Consider the following 27,798-nt stretch of genomic DNA (forward strand, 5'->3'; position numbering starts at 1 on the left):
AAATAAATAAATAAAAATGAGGCATATGGACAGAGATTGTCATGTTGAGTAGAAAAAAATGAAAGGCATGCTAGGTGGCTTTGCTTTCTCCCGTTGAGCGATACTTTTGACTCATCAGCCGCAAAAACAACTCATTTCAAGGGTAGTGAAGATGGAGAAGGAGATGTGAAGGAGCTGAAGGACATGAGGGGGAACTGTGGCCCCCGTCCACCCCTCAGAGATATCAGAGGGAACAAGGAGAGCGAGGAGAGGCTAGTGGGGAGAAAAGGAGTCATTTCAAGGCTAAGGACACACAAATGCAAAGCACATGACAAGTGTGTTGGTGTGCAGAAATGCGTTGATTTGGCAGAACGCTGTCTCCAGGCTTTCATAAGCTTGTATGACTCAGTCAGAATGAGAGGAAGCCAAAAACGAGGAAAATCAGAGAGAGAAGAACTAAAAACAGAGGTGAGGTGGAGGGTGTAGCTGCAGAAAGGTGGATGACATCACATCTTTTAAAAGTATACACTCAACAGGAGGACAGCTTTTGATCGCCCCGCATTTTTTACACTCATCGGAGGAACAAATGTTTCAATACAATTATATGAATAATGTGAGTTAATGAGAATACATTTTGAAATCAGCCTCAAGGTCATTAAGACACAAGAAAGAGGAAATTAATTATTTATATTATATATACATATATATATATATATATATATAAATATATGTCATAAAGTTTAAGATTTCTGATTAAAATTTACAGAATACTACAAATCTGTTCTAAAAATTGCAATATGAAAATCACCCATATAAAAACAGGAGTGAGCACGAGGTGAGCATCTCTACTCAACACTGATTTGCACTCTAAATTTCCCTTGCAGCGTATAAGCAGGAACTCTCAGGACTATTTGGGGACATGGGTCTCATGCGAGTCTACCCAGGTGCATTTGCATAAAGTGCAACGTTTTATGTCATTTCGACCGACTGAATATGTTTACAAAATGCACACGTTCATGCACTGATCTGCATTTCTTTCTACCACAAACATGTAGTTCCACAAAGAGGCACTTGCAGCTGCCTGTAAAAATGAGTCAATCCTCATCATCTTCAATAATAAAATGTGACTTTAAAGAAGAAAAATAAACATTTTTAGAGCCAGACAGTAAAAAAAGTATTAAATATTTATATAAGTTGACAGTTTAAATTACATCAAGGCTTAACATCTTCATTATTTTGCGCATGGACGATTTGACTATGGCTGCTAGCTGTTTGCTCGGCATCAAATCAGCTATTTCATAGTCAGTGAACTGGATCTCTTGTATGTGTTCATGTTTGCAACACTTTTGAAAGCCTTATTAAACTAACAATATTGCTCGTTGTACATTAATCGCTCCAAAAATGCAAAACTAATTTTGGTCAGTAAGACTTAAACGGGTGACGTCACTGTGGCAACATGAAGCACGGGAAGTATTGAAAATAATAAGCTCCACACACCAAAACCAAGAGGTCAGATCTTATTCTTATGATTTCCGTATAAATAACACTGTTATTTTCCCTGGTATTATGTCAAATATGTTTCCTTCTCAAAGCATCCGACAAGCCAAATGAGAAGTTTTTAAATGTAATACAGAGCTTTACTTTGTAATATATCACCGCATTTCAAGACATCTATAGCAAGCATCAGCTGGCCCAGAAATGAAAACTCCTTGACTTCATTTTTCTTGCAGGAAAGTGTTTACTGGCTTTATTCACACTTCATCCCTCTTGATTCCGATCTTGTTTCAAGTGACACTTTGAAACTTCTCTTCAAAATTTGCTTTCCAGTCGGGTGGAAACGCCACCTCTCCCTTCCTGCCGTCCTCACTGCCTCTCTCTTTACTTTCCTCCCACTCTCCATGTCTCATCAGGAGTGTCATCAACCCCCACTCTGGTTGATGGCTGTTAATATGGCAACGCTATTGTCTGCCCGTTTGTGGCTGCTGTCTCTATTGTTTGCTCTCACACTTGATGAATTCATCAAAGGAAAAAGAAAAGGGAATGGGAGAAAATAGCTGCAAATCATGCAGTTTCGAACAATTGACTGTGTAAGTCTGGCAAGGCGAGTCTTTGTCTTCAAATGGTGCACGAAATACGTGTTTGCTTGTGTAATGTTGCACATGCATCACTTGTTCTGCCATTAAATAGGTGGGACGGTCCTCAACCACTGATAGTCTATGTGCCTCTGTGTGGGTAGAAGTGTACATACAGTTAAGTGTTTGTGTTTTCTGTAGGGGTATCCTACGCATTCTCATAGCAGAGCGTTAAAAAGTGACGTTTCTGTCAGAAGCTGTTGGCTTCAGATACGGACAAACTGTCCTTTGGTGTTGGAGCAGTACTTGATGCAAAGCATAGATGGCATATAAAAGATCTATAAAAGATGGATGTGACCATCTGATGTGAAGTCCTGAAGTAAAGCCCTGAGCTGAGCATTGTCGTAGTGTCCACTCTTGGTGTTTTAACACCAGATGTGACCAGCAAAGGGTCACATCTGGCTAAAATGCAATCTCATTGGCTATTGATTTGTGATCGGCAAGCCACCAGTCCATGAGAATAGCCTGGTTTATCCTTTTTAAATTAGTCATGACTTGAAAATAGCAACTCAAGCCATAACATCATCAGGGAAGTGTTTTGAGAGGTCATAGAAAAAATGAGCAGATAGTTGACTGCCCACAGATTTCTACTGACTAACCAAGTTTGTGAAATCCTGCTTTAGAGGTGTACTCAGTATTTTTTTTTGTATTATTTACTTAGAAAAAAAGGGTATTATACTCATAAATATACATAGATTACTAATTGTAATTACTAATTGTATTGTATACTAATTGTATTGTGTAATTATATCTTCCAAGAAACTGATATGTTCTCATAAATTTCTAATTAATTTTTAATTAATCCAAATTTTTAATTAAATACAAAGGAGCAGGTTTGTGGTTTGTGTTCCATGTTCTCCACCGCATTTGAATACAGTGGCCTGAAACGACATCTCCCATATGATTGGCTGGAGATCTGCCACATAAATAAAACACCTAAGGTGGAGGAGAAGAGACATTTGCTTATTTATCCCTGATATTGTTTTAATTACTTATTATCAGCAGACTAGATTTGCGACCTTCCCATCTTCGGACAGCTAACAATAGCTAATATTAAGCTTGCGTAACCTAAAAATCACGCTTTCCCTCTGATAAACTGTTTGATTTAACGCTCATATTTTGCAAGAGATTATCTGCTAAGAGTCCAAAAATGTTAGATCCACTTCAAAAAAAGTTGATCTAACGCTGGCTAAAGCAGCTAACAGAGGCTAATAGCAGCTAAAACAAGACTTACTGACAGAAAGGTTCAGTCCTCAACTTAGTTTCATTATCATCGATCAGAAGCGAGATTCTCTAACTCACTGATCTGTAATGGACTCTTTCCCAAAGTTTTACAGCCTCTTTCAGAGTAAATAGACCTGGAGATGTCACCTGACATTGTCATCTGAGGTGATCAGTAGACAAACAGCCTTTCACATATGTTATAAATTTAATGTTTCTGACCTTCTTAGGCTGACTACAGCCTGACTACAATTTACACAATGTAATGTTCAATTCTCAAGTTAAGCATGAGGGCTGTTCCCATCTTGTTTGAGCCACAAATGACCTTAATTGGATACAGAAGCATGCTAATTTATAAGCTAATGCTAGTTAGCTTGATTAGCAAGTCTGGCTATTAAATAAAATGCAGATTTATGGCACTTCAGAGGCAGCTTCAATTTCAGACATAGAGGGTCTTCCCATCTTTCATATAATCTGTAATGCCGAGAGCTAGCAGTGCTGCTTTAACCCTCTGAGGTCTAAGTCATCATTAATGATGACCCTAACCCTAAGCAGGTTACTTGTGATCTGGTGTGTATTAACCCTCTGATATAATCACTGATGATTGTAATTCTAACCCTATCATAATCCTAACACTATTATAACATCTTTTTGTTAATTTGTCTCTACTGAAAACATTGAAAATGATGCTTAATTGTACTCTGGTGGGTTTTAATGTGATGCCAAGGGCTCCTGAGTCATGGCACCAAGGCCAAAGGACACCTTGGGCTTATCTCTGAGACACCAGCAGCTTTGACAAAACAGGAGCACTTGACTCCCCAAGAAGAGGGACCAAAGTACCTCGATTCATTATCATAACTTAGGCTACTGTATCATTGTATTTGCATAAACGTTTGTTGATATTTTTATGATTTCTTTTCTTCATCATGAGAAAGAAAGGAGAGAAACATAGGTAAGAAGGAAGAGAAACTATAGCAGACAACCATACATGAATGAATGAACACATCACCTCTAAGTACTGTGTAACCGTGTTGGTTAGTACCTTTGCTCTGTGGAGGGTTCTGGCTGCGATCTCGGAGGATGTTGATCTGGTAGACGGCTCCATACGGTTCGAATAGCTCCTTCAGCTCCTTCTCTGACCAGGAGCGTGGAATCTGGCCCACAAACATCTTGATGGCGTCCGGGTCTGGCTGGTCCGAATGCTCCAGCGCCCCGTTCATTTTTCCGGCCGTGCCGTTACTGTTGAAGAGACAAAAGGCGGGACATTAGAACATCACAGACAAACCAATATCACTAACAGCTTAAGAATCAGGGTCTCTGTGTTCATGTTATGTGATTTAAACTGGATCTACAATGCTTTTAAGCATTTTCCTAATATTTTTGATTATCGTAGGAATCTCGAACTAAAACTACACACCCGTAAACACACTTAGACACAAACAAACTTGACCTGAAGCTAAATTTGAAAACTTAAAAGCAGTTTTCACTGGCAGAACAGCGTTACCCCGCAGTTTCAATTTCAAAAGACCAAATATCCAAACCGTGCTCTGGCTTGCTCATGGAAATTTCCCTTGTGTTAAAATAAATAACCTAAAGGTTGAGTGTATCGTTTCTGCACACAGCACAATTACACGTTTCAAATTTGCTCCCCAAAATTCAGCAGAAACTAAAATTTACGCAGCAGCATAAAAATCAGTCTTTGTTGCCTTGATTTTCAGCTTCACAACTGATTTTCTCAGTCAGCCCAGTGTATTGTAACCTTGTGGGGGTTTTTTTAAACTAGTCATCCGCACACATATATATTGGTTTTTGCATACTGCAGTATCTAATAGAGTAGACATAGAATAAAATGGCCAAGATCCTAATGGGTTAAAGTGATTTGAAAGCTTAAACATCTGTAAAAGTAGAATATCATGAATTCTGAAGCATTTCAAAGCCACTATAAGAGAAGATACTGAGCTTTCAGCAGACACACACATGAAAAAGGAGGAAATAATAAAATATCTTAAATTAGAACCTTGGAACCAATATTGTGCAAAAAATTAATTTAACTTCAAAAAATGCCCTCCCAGGTTTTCATTCATAACACTATGGAAAAGGCTCTAAAACAGCCTTTAGAAACGTCACAAGGACACTGAAACTCAGTGAGAGCCACACTAATAAAATTCTCTTGGGTGCCTTCGCAGCTCCTTACAGCGGGGCGAGACAGCTTTCAATTTAGGTTTTACAGCCTGATATCCCCGAAGCCGGCAATTTTTATATACACTGACCTGACACATCAGCAAACTGACATTTCACTGTGATGCTAAGTGTGGATTTTTGATAGCGGAGATGTAGCGATGGATCTATATGGGATGTCAGTAAATCCACACTGAAGGACTGAGGTGAACTCAGATTTTATTTTACAGCGCAACAGCAAAAGCAGCATACAAAGTACGTCTTTTTTTTTCACTGCACTTGCCGACACAAGACCGAGCTGTAGCCGACAGAGGAGACACTCTGTGCGAATATATGTGCGCCGTGATGCATGTGTGAATGTTTGTGCGTGTTCGCACGCCTCGCTGGATGCGGGGTAAACAGCGTGCGGCGTGGTAATGCGAGGTTTTGTGTGAGGGATTAGGCTGCAGAGCCAGTACAGTAAACCTCCAGGCCGCCTCTAACAGGACACAGATGCTTACACGCCGATCGGTCTGCTTATATATCTCCACATCTGGAATGCATACGAAAAGGAGTTGAAGTGCTTTCCCGCCCTTTCACTGCAGAGCAACAACACTTATCGTCACAAAACACACTCGTGGCTCCTCTCTCTGTTATTTATTTATTTAATTATGCACCAATGAAGGTGAATAACTTTCAGCACCTTTCAGCAGTAAGGCCATGACAGAGATGAGAGCGGCACCTGAGTACGCACGAGCCAAAGTGTGGCTGTGTTTTGACGATAATCACACACACATGGCTGCAAACAACCTCTTACATACACGCAAGCGCCATCAAGGCCTGTGGTCTATTGAAGACGGCTGAAAACCAGTTTAATGAAACCAAAGTCAATGGCTGTGCTGTTTTATTGCTCTTCTCTTCCTTTTGTTGTTCTCAGCAGGAGAGTGAAAAAGCATTATCTTAAGAGGCAAAAACAAAGCCAAATCCTGAGCTTGGTTAGCTGACAACGCTAATACCACCCTATAAAGCTCAGCGAGAGCGAAAGGAGAAAGAGTTGCAGGAAGGAGGGAGGGGGAAAGAGAGAGATTGAGGGAGAGGAAAGAAAACATCCAGACCTTTGAACGCGGGCCATCCATCTTTTGCAGAAAGAGCCAAGGCGCTCGGCAGAAACGCCCAATTCTTTAAAGGACATAAAGGACATGTCAAATAAAACGCCAGAAATGGAGAAGGAGTCAACGAGCCAAGCCCGTGCTAACAGTCCTCTGGGCAATAACCGCTCCTCGCTAAGCTGTCCGATAAATCGCTCGGGCCTGGGTACTGCACGAGCCCCAAGGGTGGTAGCTGACGGCAGGGGGGAGGAAAGAAGGGAGGGAAGGGCGGCGGTGGTAGCAAGTAGCTGACTGGCCCTATCACCGGCTGATATTTAGCCACATAAACGGCGAAGACGACTGCATCGGACAAGCTGCGGTGGTCGCTGGGTTCAGACTGCAGCACATCATGCCTTCGCCCTCTGACACACACACACAAAGCTGATGTGTGTGTGAAAGCTAAAGAGCAGAAAGAGGGGGAATAGGCTGGAGACAATCCCTCATTGTTAGCTGTTTATGTGAGGCTTGTGGGGACTGAGCAAGGCCAAGGGGGGAGACGATACAATAGCCGGTGTCAGAGGATCGCCTCCCTCGTCCAGGACACTGTCCACCCTGTGCTCCTTCCACCATTCACTCTGCCTGCTAAGACAATGAATAGCTTCACACCAGCAGCCATAAGGTGTACGAATGCTCACAGAGCTGTCTTGTGTAGATTGCACGCTCCGTCTTTCCCTTAGGTGGTTGGAAGTAGGTGCCTCTGCGAACTATAAAGGAATGAGCGGCTCTTCCATCGCCCCTGTGGCCAAGACTGACAAGGTGTTATTGGAGGCAGGCAGAGCTTTATAGTGTGTGTGTGTGTGTGTGTGTAGATGTTTGTGAAAGTGTGTGAAGCTTAGCAGGAGAGTGTCCTGGGGCTCGGATTAAGTCGTTGAGTGGATCCACTCCTGCCATAGACTCTCCATCTCCCTCCCTCTTTCCCTCTTCTTGCTCTTCTTTTCTCTCTCCCTCCCTCTCAATTTGAGCCAATTGTTTGCCTTAATGGCTTAACTATTGCTTCCATCACTCCGGTCTCCCTGAAGCACAGGGCTGTGACTGAGGGCTGATCTACACTCACTATGTGTATGTGTGTATTAAGCCCGGCTAAAAAAAAAAGTGTCTGGGTAGGGCTTTGAAGCATGTGCTGAGGGCTGCTATTCCCTCACCTTGCACTCACATTAGACAGCAGGCTTGTTTGACCAAACTACAGCTGCATTATATTGATCATAAAACCTTATGATGGTTATTTATTTATTCATGCATCATCTTCATTATACATTCACAGCTCCTCAAACCTCCTCTCTCAGCATATTTTTGGCAAATTCAATAATTGGCTTCAGTGGTAACAGTGACATGAGAAGCGAGCTATCAAGACATGCTTGCCAGGACTGTAGCATGTCTGAACCCAGCTTAGCTCAGATACTGAAAGATAACATTTATTTAATGTGTGTTTTTCACTTTACTTGGGCATGAATCAAAACGGAAATGCAACAGAAAAGCTGGAAATGTTTATCATCAAGCCATTCACCACTCATCCGTGTGGTTTCTCTCTTTTCAGTGCCCTCAGGTTCCAGCTGTTAACTTGTAGAACACACAGTTAACAGTCAGGTTGCAGAAAGTGACTTATTTGGACTTAAAACATCTACTTTGTGGGAGGGCTGGTTTAAGCACATTTAAAGAAGCTGTTTAGAAGCAGAATATAGTCCAAAGTATAGCCAAGAAAACAGTTAGAAGGCCTCAAGATTCCTAATAATGTTCAAGAAAGGTCATCCAATAATTTCTGGGGGTGTGGGGAACAAGCTTTTAACATGTTATTGACAAGTTAAAATCAAGTTCAGCACTCAGGCTGTCTTTAGTGCTGTTATTGTCTGGAGACAAAATGTTTTTTAGCTGCTTAATGTTCCACTACATTTACCAGGTATTTGCTAAGTTAGTCTTTTAGTCATTAAGAGCTGGAAAATTGCAAGAGCTTTTCTTTTGAAAGCAGTGACCCAGATATTAACGTGATGAGAAAGATGAGACAGAACCAAAAGCTGTGGACATGTAGGGCTGCCATCGAGTACTCTAAATTCAACTATATAACTGAATACTAAGAAATTTGGAAATTCAACTGTAAAAATGAATGCATGTGTAGTTGAACGGACTCAGATGTACTGTCCTGCGCGGTCAGGAGAGAGCTGAGCCTAAAAGCGAAGCTGTGAATTTACAGATTGATCTAAGCTATGGCCATGAGCTGTAAATAGTGACCGAAAGAATTAAATTGCTGATGCAAGTAGAGGAACTGAGCTTCTGATGAAGGGTGTCTGGGCTCTCCCAGGTGAGGGTTAGGAGCTTGATCATTCGAGCTGGAACTTCTCTAAATCGACAGGAGGTAGTTGAGGTGGTTAGAGTATCTAATTAGCCTGCCTCCTTGAAGCTTCCAAAGTGAGTCGTTTTGGGCATCTCCTACCAGGAAGAGGCCCCTGGGCCAGAGTCAAGCCATGCTGAACAGATTACACCTCACTGCTGGCTTGGGAGTGTTCAGTGTACGCCTAGAAGAGTTGCAGGAGGGGATCGGGCATTGGGAGGTCTAGATGTCTCTGCTTAGGCTGCTGCCCTCTTGACCTGGACCCAGAGAAGCAGCAGAAAATTGATATATGGCTGTGAATCTAGACACAATCCATCCATCCATCCATCCATCCATCCATCTTCTTCCTCTTGTCTGGGCCCCAGTCCCTGGGGGAACCTGAAAGACCTTGTAGAGACACCCTAGGACATGCCAGAACCCTTCACCCAGGATGAACCATCTCAACTGCCTCCTTTCGATGTGTCGGAGCAGCAGCTCTACTCTGACACCCCCACCCAAATGACCAAACCATCTGTAAGGGAGAGCCAAGACACCCATCATCATATCCACATCCCTCAGTTACTACTCACAGCTCGTGGCCATGACAGCTTGTGTAAACTGACAGCTTCACTTTTAGGCTCACCTCTCTCTTCACCACAGTGAACCAGTACAGCTAGGGGTCATGTTGAACCAAAGCACTGATTTTAGAAATTGTGGAGCTCTCTGGAAGTCAGGAGGGATTCAGGCAGAAAATAAACAGATTATTATATCATGAGAAACATACAATGTAGAATTAAGGTTCTTTATGACAGTCAAATCATTAACTTTCTGAGTTCTCCTATTTTTTCTCCAAACACAGTGTTGCCACACAGCAATAGACTGGCAATAAAAACCCTAAAAATATATTGCTTTGCTGTGGATTTTACAGGTAGAAGGAAAAAGGAAAACAATCTTTGCCTCCACAGATAAAGAGTAAATGGTGACAGCGATAAGCTACCTGGACTACATTAACCACCTGCTCTCCCCTCTGTTGGCCTTGTTCACAGCTGGAGTTCAGTAGGCAGCAAGATAGGAATGTGCTCCAAACAGACAGGCGGAAAGTGACGGAGGTAAAAGTAGGAGTAAAAGAGAGGGAGAGGGTGGAGGAGATGGATGCAGATGAGCCAGGTCTAGAGTAAGCACAGCAAAGAGCTCAGCGTGTGCTCTCTCAGAAACCATACACACATGCATGTACACATATCACACATGCATACACACACAGGCTCTGGTTCAGGCTGGCTGCGCTGATCCCCCTGCTGTTTTCCCCTTCTGTTTCTGCTCTAAAACACACATCCATTCTGACTCCCGTAACCCCTCAATCGGAGCACACACACATACAAGTACACACACTCCAGTGGGTTCGTGGAAAGGCCGAGCTGTCACACACTTCTTCTCATTGGCAGTGTGTTTGCAGGGTGTGCAACAGTCCCACAGGGGAACTAATCTTGCTGACAAGCAGAGTGAGAAACATCAGTTCCCCTCTTCGCCCCAGAGGGAGTGCGGGGACCAAGGTCAGCTTACTGCACATACACAAAGACACACCTACAAATATGTTAGAAAACACACACAGACATACTACCACGGGCAATCAGATCTCCTCAGATGTGCACACCTTGACAGATTCTGACATGACTTAACACAAACAGACAGAAATCGTGAAAGACGCTGAAAGGGGTACATCAAGGGCTACATGACAATTCAATAATACTACTTTCGGAAGAAATGACTCCACGATCAGTACACAGCAGGAGATAGTTTGTTTAAGACATGGACTGTCTGGGTAGAGCTGGGAAGAAGCAACAAACACGATAGCGGCTCTCTTGGGCTGCATTAAGCAGATATTTCCCGTCTCACATGCATGCTAGCAAATAATACACAGACTTTGTAGATGTGACCTGTCAAGTTAAAAAGCTTGTGTTTGATCAGATGTTTCCAGGCATTTTCTTTCTCAATTGCACCTCTATTTAAAAAAATTCCAGCTCTGCACTGTGTGTTGAAAATGTAACCCTGTATTCTTAAGTTCAATCACTACTAACTAGTTAGTTCCATCTCTTAGTGACTCCTGTTTAACTGCTAGCTGGCTGACTGGATCACAGCTTTAGACAGCATGGCTCCCAATAAAATTGGAAGTCTGAAGATTAAAAACAGACCAGGAAACCCCAGTAAAGCAGAGAGCGGATGCGTCATCCATACTTTTTTGCCAATGATGTAGTTCTATTGGCCTCAAGAGAATGTGACCTTCAGCATGCACTGGAGTGGTCAAGTTGCCTCAACCGAGTGAGGAAATTATGAATATCATATGAACATCATATGAAGATATTAAATTTACTGCAGCTGAGTCAGCTGGAATGAGAGTCTCCAAGTCTGAGGCCATGGTTCTTGTGGGTTGGTGGAAAGAAGCTGCCTCAAGCAAGTGAGTTCAAGTATCTTGGGAACTTATTAACGATTCATCAGCAGTAATGCAGGTGTTGCACCAGACTGTTGTGGTGAAAAGAGAGCTGAGGCTCACGTTGAGGTTTCCTCTGTGGTTCCGGAGACAGGGCGAAGGGCTCAGACATTCGGAGAAGTATTGGAGTGAAGCTGCTACGTGTCGAAAGAAGTCAGCTGATGTGGTTTGGGCATCTGGTTGGGATGCTTCCTGGGTGACTCTCTTTGGATGGTTTCTGCGCAGGCCTAAGCGGGTAGATCCAGAATGAGCTGGAGAGATTATACATCTTATTTACCCGGGAACACCTCTGGAACTCCTTGGAAGAAACTGGGAAGTGTGGCTGGGGAGCAGGACAAGTGGAACATCCTGCTTAGCCTCCTGCCATGTGTTTAATATATGGGGGCCCAAAGCTTGTAGATCTTTCTCTGTAGGGTTCCACAGATAATCATTAGCTCCTGAACTCTGATACCATCTAACCCATTTGAACAGTGATGCTCTATTCATGTTCTTTATATCCCTGAAAATGAAAGAGAAGTTGGCTCTGCTGAGTGCATTTTCCCCCATTGGACACACTGAGCATCAATGAGCACATCACACAGCCTTCTGCATTAAAATGAGGTGAGGAAGGCACACTTGTAAACATACTTGGAGATCCTTAGAAATATGAGATTTACAAAATCACTGCAGCCATTTAAATGTGCTCCTTTCATCAACACTCGCCCCAAGTGAACAGCGCTCATACGCACCTTGGAATTCTAACATCTGTGCATCAGTGTGCGCACACGTACGTATAACGTGCATGCAGATACGCGCACATCCAGTGAAACACACTCACAATTCACTTCATGAGCCTCAGTGTTTTCTGCAGATTAGTAACTTCACCAAACAACACAAGAGACACATATTTTTCCCTCCAGAATCCCAGTCCGTAACTGATTTTGTCAGTGCACGGCGGATTAGTGACTCAAACTAAATGAATGGCATTCAGTGTTATTATTGGAACACTTTTAGGTTTTCTCTAAGTGACTTACAGCGAGGTAAACTGGCTCCCAGGGGCCCTGTACGAGCCAAAAGAGGGAGTGTGATATTGACTGTGATTCACTTGAACTTTACAATAAGCAATATTCCACCCACCTTGAGTACAGCTCTGGGATAACAGCCACTGCTACATGTTTCATAATAAATATTTTTTATTATCAGTGTTTCTATGCAGCGGGGAGGAGGAAAGCAGCAGAAAGTGCTCGGTCTGTATGAAACTGTATGATTGCCTTTATGTGTGTGCACGCATTTTGCGGTTGCCATGGAGACGTGGCAGTACATGCGATGCAGGGAAACGATCAGATAAATGTCACAGTACCTAATGAAGCTGCACCGGTGCCCTGACGCTCAGCTAGCTCTGCGCTAACGAGCTACCGCACGCCGTCGCCGGATAATGAGGGAAGACACACATACACCTACGGTCTAACACTCACACACACACAAACGCACACTTAGACACTCACAATGTGAAGTAAACGTACTGATGCATGACACACATGGACACAAGTGAAATGTGTCTCATTCTGCTCGTTTCTCATGTCTCATATTTTCCTGCATGTATAAAACGCTGGAGGAGCCCACACTGTTTTCTTGGAATTAAAGCTCCCTTGTTGGGTGCTGCAGGTGGCAGTTCATGCGGTGTGATCTGTGGCACATAAAGCTACCTTGATATGAATACTTGAAAACAAATGACAAAGTAAAAGCTTGGCTGAAAAAATAAAACAGTTTCCCCGCAATGGAAATGCTTAAACGCTGCTAAAAAACTCATCGCTTTTGTCAGTTTTTGGCTTTGAGCCTGGCTGACAATGACATTTTTTGGTTTATGATGAGAACAGTCGAAGCAATACTTCTCCAGGCTTTCTGGGGTCTTTCATAGTATTTCTTTGGACATTGGCTGGTTTTTCACTCAATTTCAGTCCAGGTGTTTTTACTTGTCAAGTCACTAAACACTAACCTAACAGTTAAGCATAAGACACCTAACTCAAGGGATGAACAAGTGTTCTGCCTATGCATAACAAACAACTTAGCAAATAACCAATGTTAAGGGTCTGTCATGGTTTGTGGATGCAGTTCAGCAAGTGGTGTTGGGGATATTGTCAAAACGGTTGGAATTATAACCCAGAAAAGTACATTTAGATGTGGATGCACCATCCAGTACCATCTAAAAAGGTTCTGATCTGACAACAGCTTAATTTTTCAGCATGAAAATGATCCACCAACACACTGCCAGTGGGTTGGGAACACCAGTAATATTGAACAAAAGAGAGCCAACACCCTCTTTTTTTCTTATATACTGGATTTCTATGTCTTTTTACATATCCATAAATCACACCACCTATATCTGATTTTCCCAGAAAGACAAAGAAATGAGGACTGGATCAAGGCTTTTTCATAGCTTTGTATATGAACACATGCAATATATCTGTGTATTTATGCAACATGTCAGATAAGCTTTTTAAGAACATATAGCAAGATAATGTTCCCATCAGCACAAACATTTGGAATCGGACCGATCAAATAACAGGATGTGTTAAGCTAAAAAGCCTTAAAGTTAACACTTCATTTCTCCTACCTCAGCAAGTCATTAGCATAAAAATACAAAACATTCAGACAGCCACTGTGTCGTTTTTAGCCAGCTCTGACTTTTACTTCTAAGGGCTGAAATGGAAAGCATTATGAAAGATGTCATCTCATCTGGTGAAACATCTGGCCAAAATGGCCTTTAAAAGTTATTTATGAATGTCGAGAGATGAACAGATTTAAAAACGGAGTGAATGAATCAAAAAGAAGAAAGAATGATAATGAAGCGTGCACCCAATCTGTAGCCACTTGTCTTCTTCCTTCTTTTTCTTTTCACCGGCTTTCATGTAAACGTAATGCAAGCAACCACCCCACCCCATCACACGAGCGCCTTGCAGCTAACGGTGTGAACAGAACAGCGCTGGGAAGAAAATATAGGTCAGAATAATTTTTGAACAGGTCTGATTCTTCTGAATTCAGGCATTTTCCAGTCAAACACACACACACACACACACACACACACACACACACACACACACACACACACACACACACACTCTGAGCCTCATATAAGAATGCCTGTAAATGTATCACAGCTGAGTACCCAAAAGAAAGCCTCAGCAGGTACACCCAAAATTGGTATATGAATAACTCTATTTCGTCTCTATTCAAGCTTGAGTTTTCTACCCCCCTTAACTTCTTTTAAAAATGCTTCACGGTTCATAAAGAAAGAACATGTTATGGATGAATGAGGTCCTTTCAAAGAAAGTGCAAACATTATTCTACTGTTCACAGCCTGTCTGCATGTGTGTAAGTTAATTAAGTTGCACAACGAAACTTAAACTGTGTATTAGTCACCGTGCCACTGCCTCCCATACACACACACACACACACACACACACACACACACACACACACACACTCAAAGTGCTATTTTATAATTTGCGAGAAGAAACAACAAGGTGATGAACGCTGTCACATGCAGAGGAGGAGTGGAGCTGAACTACGACCTAGGGTTAAGTAAAGATGAGGGTTTGGGTTAAAATACATTCCTTCACAACCTAAAGCACCTGCTCCAACGCTGAATTTGCTCAGTGAAAGATTTTAAACACACCTTTTCACATGATCTCTAGATGTTTTCTAGCTTTTGGTTTTCACTGACAACAGCTGGCAAGCAGGTAGATTAGCAACTGGTGTTGACCTTTACATCCAAATCTGACAAAATGATATGAGCTTTGGTATAGTCCTTTTTGCACATACTGCCTCCACAGTCATCTATGGATTTAACCTCTGTCCATGGTAAACTCCTAATCATGGACAATACAAAAGGTTTTCCAACCACCACAAGCATTTGTAAAGATGTACAAGTTTCATCTAGACACAAGAAAAATCAATAAGTTTGTATCTTTTGAGAGATAAATAGAAATATTGCCTGCTTACACTGTAGGAGAGGTCACAAGGTCACTGGATTCAATAACGCTCTTCCTCGTGGGAGCGTGAATGAGCAAAATGAATTTTAATGCACATCTGGTCACAAAGTTTTCAAGCTCGCAAATACACAGATGGGGAGGCAATCTGCTAGAGACAAAAATAAAAATATTCCCGCACGGGGAAAATTCTCAAACACTGAGTGGTGGCCTTAATGTTTTTCTATTTTTGGGGCCAATATTTTGGAGAAAAAAAACAAAAAACAGCTGCACTTAGTTTTTACCGCTTCTTCTTCTGTTTTTTTTCTACTTTAACAACGCAGTTCCTGGAATTTTCTCCCTCAAAATATGCTTTCTAGCTCACATCAGTCTGACCTGGAGTTTCTGTGCGTGTGTGTGTGTGCACGTGATAAAAAGGAAGGGGGGGAAGGAATTAGAGCGTCTTAAAGCCTCAACACCAGATTGGTCAAATCCAGGCAGTAGCAGCAGTATTCCACCCTAATCTTTAGCACACTTCCTCTTTTCTTCACCCCACATCCTCCCTATATCTTGTTGCCATGGGAACAGCAATGGACATAGGGGGTGAGGGCATCTGGGGGGGTGGAAGCTCTGGGTGTCAGGTAGGTAGGTGCCTCACCCTTGACTCTTTGGTGGATTTGCACCGTGTCCCTCGTCTCATTCTTCCAGCTCTCTTATCTCACCCTGGAAAAAGCCTTCGTCTCCCTTCGTCTCCCTTCCGTCATCACCCCTCGTCCCTCTCACTCAATCTCTCATGTTTGCGGGCTTAATGAGAAACAGCTTGTTTGTGGTGTGAGTCTGCGTGCGTGCCTGTGCGTCCGCGTGCGACCGTGTGATGAAATGGCAGTGGCTCTGATTGTCTGGCATCGCGCTGCGGCTGCACTCTGCCAAAAGTCATCATCTGATTCGCCGACGGGGATGATGGCCCATTTGACTAATGCTTCTCCGCAAAACGGGCCAACAATGCCGATCCAGCGAACAGAAGAAATAGCGGACGGGCTGATGGTGATAGTGGTGGGGGATCATATCAGATTGGTACCGGTTCGATTCAGCTGATGGAACTGGCGGAAAAATAAAAGTTACCTGGGCCTTCACAGGTGCTTGAGTGCTTTTGCGTGTGTTTTACAGTAAATCCTTGTCTGCTTGTACAACATGCAACACCTCCACCACTGTGCCCCGCTTGAACAATAAATCCCCCCCGGTGTGTTCATGCACATTGGTCGTGACACCTCTAAAGGGGACAACAGAGCAGAAAACCACAGGGTAAATACAAAAAAAGAAGAAAAAGCACAAAAAGGGCATCAGACAGAGACAAACAGGAACAGAGACAGGCGGGAGAGAAAACAGGGCACTGATTTAACAACACGAGTGCATTTGCTGTACTGGCTTTGGCACAATTGTGTCCCATTGTGAGCAAACCTCTACGCTGCTTGCAGTACAAAGGTTATGAAAGCCTGTCAGTTACCTCTATTAGCATGTGGAGAGGATCCTATTTTCATATATGATGTCAATAAAACAAAAAGGTGTGTGTTTTTTTTTTTTTTTACTCAGCATATTCCAGGTGAAACTGCTTTTAAGACTTTAATCAGCCATTATTAGCCACACATATACCCCGTACGACCTCAGAGGGGAAGGAGCAGTAGTTCTTGCAGTAGTGGAGAGGATGCTCGGAGCAAAAGCAAAGTGAAGTTGAACACAGTGGAGAGAGACAGCCGGGGGAAACCTATTTATTGGCTGGCATGGGAGGGCAATGTTTTCTGTGTTGGTGTGTGTGTGGCCAGAAAAAAACCCAACACTGAGAAGTTCCTTTTCTCTGCGAGGACACATCTGTAAACTCTTGCTTGCGCTGTAATTTCCCTCGTAGATCATTTCAAGGCGGTTGTGACTGAGTGCGATTGTGTGTTTGACCTCAGGCTCCCACTAAACACAAAATACAACTGGGGTGTTTTGTCCACATGTACAACACATTCTTCTGTTTGACGTCACATTAACCCACACAAACTGTACTGAGGCTGTACAGCTATATGCTTGCCAAGTCCCTTTACTCCTTTGATTTTCCTCTTAATCAGAATCAGAATACTGTCATGGTCCTGGGCCATGTTGGCCCAGTGTTCTTAGTTTTCTTGTATGTTTGTATTTTGTTCCCTGTTTAGGCTCTGTTTCCTGAGTTGCCCTGTTGTGTTGTTCCCTGAGTGCTTTCCCTTTGTGACTCTCACCCCCTGTGTGCCCCTCTGTGTATTCATGAGCCCTCGTCCCCTTTCGTGTTTATTCCGTGTCTCCCCTGCCCGTTATGTTGGTGTTCCCCCCGTGCTCTCTCTCCTCCTGTCTGAACCTCTGTACTTCCTGTTTTACTTTGACAGTCTCTCGTCAGTATGCGTCATGTTGTGTTCACTCCTGCCCTGTCTCGTTATGATTATCTGTGTCAGCTGTGTTCCCCGTGTGCTCCCACTTCCCTCGTTAACCCTCTGTGTATTTCTGTCTGCGTCTCCCTCTGTTCAGTGTGACGTCGTCCCTCATGTTGTGTGGATCTCCCTGTGTCTCTTCGCGTATGTTCGTTTACTTTTCCCAGTTTAGTTTTGTATTTCCTATGTTCTGCCATTCCAGCATTAAAGCTGTGATTTTGAGTTCATCCCCGTGTCTGTGAGTTTTGCGTTTGGGTCCTCCTCCTGCCTGCCACACAGCCGAGCCTTGACAAATACTTTATTAATCCCGAAGGAAATTAGGGATCCTGGTTATCCTTATCCTGGTTTTATTCCACTTCAATTTAAGAAACAAACAAACAAAGAAGACATGGTTCCTCACCCAGGAGGTGTCCATCTCAACTGACTCCTTTCAATGTGGAGGAGTAGCGGCTCCACTGTAAGTCCCTCCCGACTGATTGAACCCCTCAGCCTGTCATCCATAATACTTGGAACTTTAAGCAATAATTTCAAGTGATCCCCCATGACAGAGAAAAAAAAACCTAGGGACCAGTTTCCCCTGCCTGGTATAGGGTTACTGTGGTCACGCCCTGGAACCAGGCCTCTTACAGGGGGTTCAGTGTCCCAGCCCAGGAGAGCCTGAAGAGACAAGACTTCAAAAACCAGAGGTTGATGTCACAGTGGCTACATCCATCTTATCTAAAGCCTGTTTTATTTTTAATCATTTATACAGTCAGGTCACCAACTCTCCAGTTCAAAACTCATGAAATAATTCCAGGAAACAGCACATAGTTTTCATTGCACTTCACTAAGATCTCCTGCAAAGCATTAGTCAAATAATACCTAACTTTACCTAACTTTATATTTCATAATGTAAGCAGATCAGGTTTGATTTGGTATTGCTCAATAATTAGTAATGTTTGTGCATATAACTCTTTGGACTTTCACATTATTCATCTACTTACTGCCTCTTTTGCTTTTTATAGCCTTTCCTCCCTCGTTTCTGTCTCTTTCTGCTTGTGTGATTCGTTCAGTGCACCGTCAGTATTAAGGAGGAAATCACTTGCACATTAAAGCCCTGCGTTTCCAAGCACTTTACTCAATAAAATTGTGGCAATTCACACTCTGAACCCAGTTTACGGGGTGTTGGGAGGGCGCTGGATCTCAGACAGCTGACAGGTTTCCACTGAGAACAGCAGGTGATCTCCAATCTTTGGACCTGCCTCCTGGACAGAAAGTGCCTCACCAAGAGTTGCTGCTAATGCCCACTATAGTGTAATTATTCCTGTAATGTTGTAAAGGAGGAGGGCTCGAGCTGGAGGGGGACGGGGGGAGAAAGCGGGTGATAGCATTAACAGATATTAGGGTGGGTGGGGTGTTCATTTTCATTAGGTTTTATGGGTCGGAAAAACAATGTCATGCATACCAATTAGCGCTGGAACAGATGGCTCAATATGGTTCTATGTTCAGTGCCATGCAAGGAGCAGGAGTCTGACAGTAACAACCCAGGCAACAGCATCAGGTCGGTCAACAGGAGGAAGGAGTTCAGGCTGCCAGCTGTTTGGAAAAAAAACCTTTCCTTTCCTTTGCTTTGGTTTGGTTTCCTTTCCTTTCCTTCCCTTATTTCTGCTCTACATTCCAGGTCAGGACCTCCAGGGCAAAATTAAACCTTGATCAGTCTGTTCATCAGCCTCTCTGAGGAGGGAGCCATATGCTGACATATGCTGACGGAAAGGGAGAGGGATTGGCTAATTATACTTGTGTGTGTGTTAGTGTGCATGTGCAAATCAACACAAACGGTCTGAGCGACATTGCTTCGCAAGGCCCCAAAGTGAGTGAGTATCTGGCTGACATTCTGCTCTGATATTCGATATCTTTAAATCTGTTTTTCTTCCAATTGTTTTTCATTCTTTTTTTTCTCATGTGGTTCACATGGAAACAGTCTTTTTTCTTTGTGCATCAGTTTTGAAAAGCCTATGAAAAACCAGTAAGGCTGTCAGCAGACACTAACAGAATAATAATACCATTTCCACATAATACTGATACTAATCGGGATAATAAAACACTTTCAACACACATTTGTGAAGAAATCAAACAAATGTGTGCCCTACTGAATTAATTTAGCACTGTTCTCTTACAGAACCAGCGCTGTATTGATCAAGCCAACAATACCAATAAAAAAACTCAAACAAAACCCATCATATCTGATGGATGACTCAGTGACAACTCAATATCCAGCCTGACAACTAGAGGGCAGAAAACAAATCTAAGCAAATTAACAGTTCCAACGAAATGATGCAGTTTTTAACCATACTATTTCCTGCGTTTACAGAGAGTAGTCACTCTCCTTTCAGCTCTGTTTTGATCTCCACCAACCTGTCGAGTGGGTTTATAAGGTGGTGAAGCTGAACCATCTGGTAAATGTCCTAAAAATTCTAAATAATTAGGTAGAATTCAGAAAACTTCAAAAACATTGCAAAGTTAAATCTGAAGTTCTTTGCCATTTCTGAGCAAGATGTTAACTTATGACGGTTCAAGGAAGGGTATCCACCCATCAGTTATCTAAACTGGAGCATGGACTGGTATACTTTTTATCTATTACACTCATCTGTGCTCCAGGGACAAGTTGAGTTTTAGGCAAGCCCGTGAGGCACAGCTGTACCTTTGGTGTGGTTGCAGTGTGGTTTGCAGAACAGTTCAGTTGAATGGTTCAGTTTGACCATTCAAGCCTTTCCCAAGGCTAACACAAAAAAGATTTGTATCCACTGAAAATCTACAATTACCCTAACATACTGTCTCAGGGTAATTGTCTTTACTGTGCAGACAAGTTGGCATCTTCCCTGAAAAATGCAAGTGATTGTGACAACCTGCTAGTGACAAACGCAGTCACAAGAAAGTTTCTGATGCCGCACCTGCTTTGTGGCTGATTTCACATGGAAATAGCAAACTTCAGCAGCCACTTGCCAACCTGTTGCGACCAGAGATCACCACTAAGTCACTGACTGTCTTGAGACCTGCATCAGTATAGGAGAACAGCGGGATAGAGACTTCCACACTGGTGCTTTGTTCTACATTGGTCATAAAAAGATGCGTTCGTACGCACCAATCATATGAATGGGAATCTCCATCTGTATGCGCACACAACTCTCCACTCTAGCTTAAGAAAATGAAAGAGGCTTCAACTCATGATCTTATTCAGCAGCTGGGCTTTACAAATAGATTTTGACTGAGTTAAATAGTACCCAGACCTCTAATTTAGCAAAATAAACCAAAACAAATCAGACGAAGAACTTCCTCAAAAAACAACCGGTGATAGATATGAAACTATTATGACCTGAAATCGAAAACTTTGCTGCGAGGTGACAGCCTTCAACACAGCTTCGCCATGCTGCCCCTAACAAAGGGTTGCTCACCTAAAATACACTGAATATTTTGCTCGCTTGCTCTATCTGTATCTAGACAAAGAGATTGCTTTTATCTTTATTTAAGCTCATTGCAAACGCTTTCTGCAGGAGCAAATTTCCCTAAGAAAACAGTCCACAGCGGTGTCTGTGTATTACAAAGGGCAATGCTTCTGGAGAGATGCCGTTACATTTTTTTGAATGCGAGTTGTCAATGCTTTGAGGCCGACAAATGAAATTCCTTTTACCTCTTGTGTTGTTGTGGCAGCTAAAGTCTAAGAGACAAATATCTGTGAACCTGAAAAAACCACCTGCACGGCTAAGTAGAACTAGAAGTAAGTGAGAAAATATGTTTTCCCTTTTCTCTGGTAAATTGGGTGAATCTGCCCTTTAATACCCACCCACTGGACCCAAACTGGCACATCAAAGGCCCCTTTGTATGCTTTCTCATTTCCTATCTACAGTGGTCCTTTCTCCTCTCACTGGCTTTAGAGCTCAGCTTTACATCTGTAGAAGCAGGGTGGGTACAGGTGTGCCTCCCCACTTCGGAGACTTTATACTAGCAAACACTTTCACTGCGGTGTTAGCCACGGCTCAGTGGGTCTGAATGGGGAAGCGCTAACAGGCTAGCGCTGCAGCTCCGGAGCCCATTGATCTGTGCTGCTCACTAATAACAGACAGCAGAGACTCCCCGGCTCTCTGGGGCCATTAGGATGCATGAGTGGGAACCATGCTAAATGGGACAATACACAGAGGTGTGTACAAGGGTAAATACACTCCAGTTCATATGGAGAGGCAGATACGCCACGGGTAAGCCCGACTAACACATAATTTCTTTGGCTAACCTTGGAATTGCATTACCCTGGGTGTTTGTCTTAGCATGTGTACGTGTGTGTATTTTGATATAGGGATTAAGCACAGTGTTACAGCATGACTGGGACTGCCTTATTTAGGGTCGTGCAGTTACATTTCCAAGCCATTATCTATACCTGCAGGGACAAGTGGGAATTTCAGTGTGACAGAAAACTCACACGGAGATGTATGCGCATACACATGAACAGACAAAGCGCTAACAGAGGTGTATGTCAGTGCACAGGCCTACATTCAATCTCCTATCTCCCAAACAGTAAAAGGAGAGAAATCGAGAGGCCTGTCTGCTCGCCATCCCTCTAAATGTTTAATGAACCATCTCTCCCTGTCTCCCTCCCTCTCCGGCTCTTCTGCCTCACTCACCCTGCTGTTCAGTCCTAACCCATCATCTACTTTTTCTCACTTCATCCTTGTTTGTCTGTCTCTCTCTCTCTTCCTTCAGGCTAACAGACGCCAACGAGTTGCACTGGTTCGCGATGAGGTCTGAATGCTGATGAGGAATGAGAAGAGGGGGAGGAGGACGAGGAGGAAGGCTAATCTGCATCCTATGTCAAAACTAAACCTCCCCCTGGCTTGGATCCAGACTCGCCAAATCTATCATTTGTTCTAACGTAATTTTTCACTTGATGTTTGAAACTGTGCAGGTTTGCAGGGCCCGGCAGGGCTGTCCTCTGTCCGGATAGTGTGGAGATGACAGCACCTTGCAGCCTGAGTGGATGCCGGGTTGCACGTTTCCATGTGAACCACATGAGGAAAAACGTGTGTCTGCGCTGTTCCAGCTTCTAAGTGCTTGTAATGTAACTGGCAAAATTTTTTTGGCACGAGGTAAAGATGTGAAAATGCTGCAGAGCTATTTATGTACTCCACAGTCACAGCTGTTATTGTTTAGACAACAAAGATTCAGTTGTGCAGGAGGGGGCTGTTGTGTTTTATTAGGCCTAATCTACTCAACCCTTCTTTATCTCCTAATGCAGAGGGGGTCTTTATCTTTTGACCTGCTCCAAATAAGCTTCTTCTACCGCTTAAATAATCTAGCAACACAGTTAATCCTGTCCAAATACTGCACACCGTTTACAGGTTAAACATGTAACCGCTGTCATTTCCAAATATCTGACATACACTTGTCAAATTAAAACTTTATTCAGGTAGACACTTTGCTAGTTGTATGTCACATGACTGAAGGCTTGAAACTTGTTTTTTTTTATGTTGGTGCTAAAATCTCAGGACAAATAGGTCAGGTCAAATAGAAAGAATAAAGACAGCAGCACAGAGGTTAGCACTGCTAGAAGGGTCCTGGGCTCAAATCCACTGTCTGGTTGTCTCCAGCTTCCTCCCACAGTCCAAACACATGCACGTTAGGTTAAGTGGTGACTAAACTGGATGCAAGTAAGAATGTCAGTGTGAATGATAGATGTTCCCTGCCTCTTGTCCTATGACAGCTAAGAGAGGCACCAGCTCTCCCCATCCTCCACTCTTCTAAAAAGACGGATACTTAAACAGATGGACTTGTGACCCTGGAGTGGATAATTGGCATGAAATGGATGGGTATATAAAGATAGCATGGAAAACCTTTTTAATAATCAGTTTTATGAGGCCAGTTGATGTGAATAGCTTTTTACTGATGGGGATTCATTTCTGGACTTGAGGTTGAAAGAATTTGTGACTTGATGTAAATTTTATCTGACAAGAGTTCGCCTTAAAACTGATTTGAGGTTTGAGACTTAAAATTTGACTTTGTTTATGTTTTTCATAACTGAATAGTGAAAAACTAAACTTGTTTACTTGAGAATGGCTTGGTCACTCTGCCATACACAGGATATGAAAGACAGACGTAGCCACCGTGATGCCACCAAAGTCTTATTTGTAGGCTTCGGTTGATTATTTTCTTGGCTTGTCAGTCAAAGCATACCCTGCTTCATCATCTATTCTACTCTACATGTAATCATAATGAACAAATTGAATTACACGCTCTATTGAACAGACTTGAAAGAAGCAACTGGGATCGAAAACTCACTGGGAAATGATTTACTAAAGCCATAAATGAAGTGAGACGTAGAATCAGTTTCCCACAGACTTCTATACACTCAGACTGGAGTCAGTAAAATTGCCCCCTGCTGGCCATTCAAGAGAATGTACTCAAGAAAAGTCCAGACCTGATTTGAGCCATTTTTGACAAGAAGTGACACTCGATGTGATTTCAATTGAATTGGACTCGCTCTAAAAGCCTGGATTTTTGAAAACCTAACAAACAAGTCCTCGCAAGAGATACCGAGAGCCACTTTGTATAACCAACAATTGCTCATTACAAGCAAAAACACAACTGCTACTTTCTTTCTGAATGAAATACTACGGGGAACAAAAAAAAGAAAAATTTATTATTTTCTCAGATTTCTCAGATTTTGTTTTGCTCGGCTCCTCTAAAGAACATTTAAAATGCGTAAAAAACCTCTCATTCAGCTGTGGAAACACACACACACACATAATACACGAGACAAGCGACGGCGCGCGGGGGTGTATTTCCGTGCTTGCGTGCGCGCAAATGTGTACGGCTGTGGATGTAAGCGAGCGAGCCTACTTCTACTCCCAGCCCCAGGACTTCAAATTATCCTGAGGCTCCTCCAAAACACACTTCAGAATTTTTGTCTGCTTTCCAAACTCATTACTTTAGTAGGGCAAATCAAACAGGGCGCATTAAATGGAACTCAAACGTGAAGAGAGTGGAGTGCAGGGGGAAAGGAGAAGAGTGAGTGTGAGTGTGCGCGTGTCACAGAGAAAGCAAATGTGCCTGTGTGTTAATTAGCAGGATCCTGCTCTAATTAATGGCCTATGAATAGCCATGCTGGGTAAGTAGTCAAGGTTAGACACCTGTGCAGCCATATTGATGCTGGAGCAAACTTCTTCTCATGCAGGGTCTATCAAATTAGCCACATTTAATGTAAATACAATATTGGCAGCCTCGGCTGCTGCTGAGCCAAATGATGAAACGAGCATGTGTGTGTGTGTGTTATAAGAGATACTGTGTGTATCCAACATGGATGATGTCAGAGCAATTAGAGAACACATGAATCATCACTGGGGAGGTAATGACCTCGGAGCACCACAGAGGAGAGTCAATTACTCCATCATAAGGGAACCTGGCACTATTACACATTATTTATTACTCATTTAAGAAGTGATATGATGACTTTGCCGTGCTCCGTGGTAACATTAATTTGCTATAATCCTTGAATTACTTTTTTTTGTTGCACCCTTTCAAATGTGCAAATTGAATTCTTGCGCACAGCCAGGGACTCTCCGAGAGACTTTTAATCGACTGTGAAAAGGCTCGCAAATTTAATAACTGATGTTCGCAGATTAAAATCACTAAAGATTCGCGTTTGCGTTGTTAAAAACCCCGATCAGGCTAGCGACCGACAGCCGTCGTCCAGCAAATGTCTGAAGCACGGCGATGGCTCGAGTCGCCCTGAAACACAAACCAGAAGCTGACTTCAGTCTTAAATGCTAACGTGAACCACGTGTCTCTTAAACCTTTTTGACTCATCTGAGCTACAGCTACGGCTATATCTGTGACCTGGGGCAGTAAAACTCATGTAACTTTTAATTTGATTGCGATCTTTTGTGACTGACTTACAGTCAGCACACTTTTACTTGCTTGTCAGTCTTGAAACGCTCATCTGGGAAGTAGAATTGCAGCCTGAGTCACACACTGAGTCCTGACAGTAGTTCTGCTGACATAAATAACATGGAGGGCGGTTGTGTTTGGTGCTACTTAACATGAATGCACACAATCTTTAAAGGTGACATTCATACTAGAGCACCAGCATCTCAGACCATTTGCAACCAGACATGTTGAGTACTCAAGAGATTAAAAAAAAATCATACCACAGAGTAGATCTTTACTGTAGGTGAGTTTAAAAATAGCAGATATCAGCTCAGATGTTTGATGCTGATGTCACACGGGATGTAACACTTGTTGGGAAGCTTTTATTGCATTTACAGTAACCTAGCAAGTTGTCTAGCAACACTGTCTTCGCATCACAAGTCCCCCTGCGTGGTTCTCTTTCACGGTGACAAGCACAGTGAGGCGTAATGTTAATAAAATGCTCTGTTCTTTCTTTTAATTGGTTGTTTCTTTCAGGAGTTACTGTCTGAATGCTTCAGCCCGCATCTTGATTTCAAGAGTGCACGGAGAACCAGCGGGGCTGAAACGAAAGGTTCTCATAAGCACTGACATTCATGCTGATCTGCTTGCTGCACAGGCACCTCCCCAAAAAATGATTCAAACCATTCATATCAAAACAGTTAAATCTAGTGGTTTTTGAAAGGCTGTTTACGCTGTTTGATATCAGTCCTTGCAGTCCCACTTGATCTTAATTGGAATCCATTGCAACTGCTGTGAATCCAATCTGACTACAGCTACTTTTTTTTTTTAAATGAATGAATGAGCAAAAAACTTTTCAGAGCCACACAAGGTGTTTGATCCTTAAAAGACACATTTTCAGCCGGGTGCCACAGATTAAAAACGATAAAAACGAGCTTTTACAGGGCCTCTAATGCACCATTATGTCTTCATACAACTCATTTTAAATCTGCCAGCATGACTCTTTGGGCTTAAATTGTGAGATGTAAATGCTTAAAATACAGAAATCTATAACTTAATTACTTTGGCAGAGTATGAATGACCATGGGGAAGATCTTTATCAGTAAGAACAAGGTTAAAAGTGCAAAATTTATGTCCTCCTTCACATTTTCCAAAGACATGTAATGGGATAGATTGGAGTCTTTGCGGGCCCGATTCTGGCCCACGGGTGTTATATTTGACACCCCTGATATACATTTTCTGTGGCGCATTAGCTCTCCGTGTCAAATTTTCCACTTCCTGCTCTCTCCTTTTCTCAGCGTGTACGTTTGAACAAAGAGAGCATTCCCTCGTCAACAGATCAATACCCTGGATCCATTCAGGTTTGTTAAAGAGTAATAGGCATGGATTTGAAGGGGGGGTGAGGGGGGAGGCTAACAGGCGCTGATTTAGCCAGGCTACGCTGGACCCATTTACTTCCCAGCTACAGCTAACGGGGTTTCTCCAGCCTCCAAAACACTTTGTACTGCCGTCACAGTGCCGTATACAGCAGAAGAAAAATTACCCCCATTATGTAATCTCTATAATGATTCCTATTGAGAAAGCAGAGGCTACAATGGCGGTACAGTAAATTACACTAAACACCATTACTCTTGACAGCTTCTTCTGAATGTGTGCGTGCATATCTGTATTTGTTGGTGAGTCAGCGTGTGTGTGTGTGTGTGTGTGTGAGAAGGTGTTAGGTGAGTGAATGATTGAGTGTGTGTGCATGAGTGCGTGAGCGCCACTCTCACAGTGAAATTAAACTGGGGCTCAGGTGAGAAACAGAGCAATGCTTCAGTGCTGAGCGAAGAGGAAGGAGAAGAAGTGGCGGTAAGGAGTTAAACACCCCAAGGACTTCGCAGTCGGTGTAGAATAAGCCCGTCTAAGGAGGAAGGGAAGAGGAGGAGGACGAGAAGGGACGAGGGAAAGAGGCAGATAGAAAAAGAGAAGGGGAACAGAGGGAGCTGACAGGGAGATTGAGAGATGGCGAGATTGATGGCATGTAATGATGAAACGGATGGAGGACGAGACAAGAGAGACATGCACGTCAGAGGCCATTACTCATCTGCGGCACG

The 27,798-nt window shown here is 42.9% G+C and overlaps 1 protein-coding gene across 17 annotated transcripts in view; it reads right to left on the bottom strand.

Annotated features, from left to right (window-relative positions):
- celf2 (cugbp, Elav-like family member 2) overlaps positions 1 to 27,798 on the bottom strand; it is a 244,545-nt gene that overhangs the window by 97,631 nt on the left and 119,116 nt on the right. For 14 of the 17 annotated variants that reach the window (XM_082509967.1, XM_082509972.1, XM_082509966.1 and 11 more), the window contains one exon: positions 4,375 to 4,571. In XM_082509967.1, coding sequence (XP_082366093.1) covers positions 4,375 to 4,571 — 197 coding nt within the window. Of the gene's footprint in view, positions 1 to 4,374; positions 4,572 to 5,602; positions 5,657 to 6,604; positions 6,756 to 27,798 lie in introns of those variants that run through there. The other 3 variants (XM_082509968.1, XM_082509964.1, XM_082509961.1) reach the window with 3 other exon arrangements.

The sequence above is a fragment of the Aulonocara stuartgranti genome (assembly GCF_965226115.1).
Source record: "Aulonocara stuartgranti genome assembly, chromosome: 17".
Taxonomy (NCBI): domain Eukaryota; kingdom Metazoa; phylum Chordata; class Actinopteri; order Cichliformes; family Cichlidae; genus Aulonocara; species Aulonocara stuartgranti.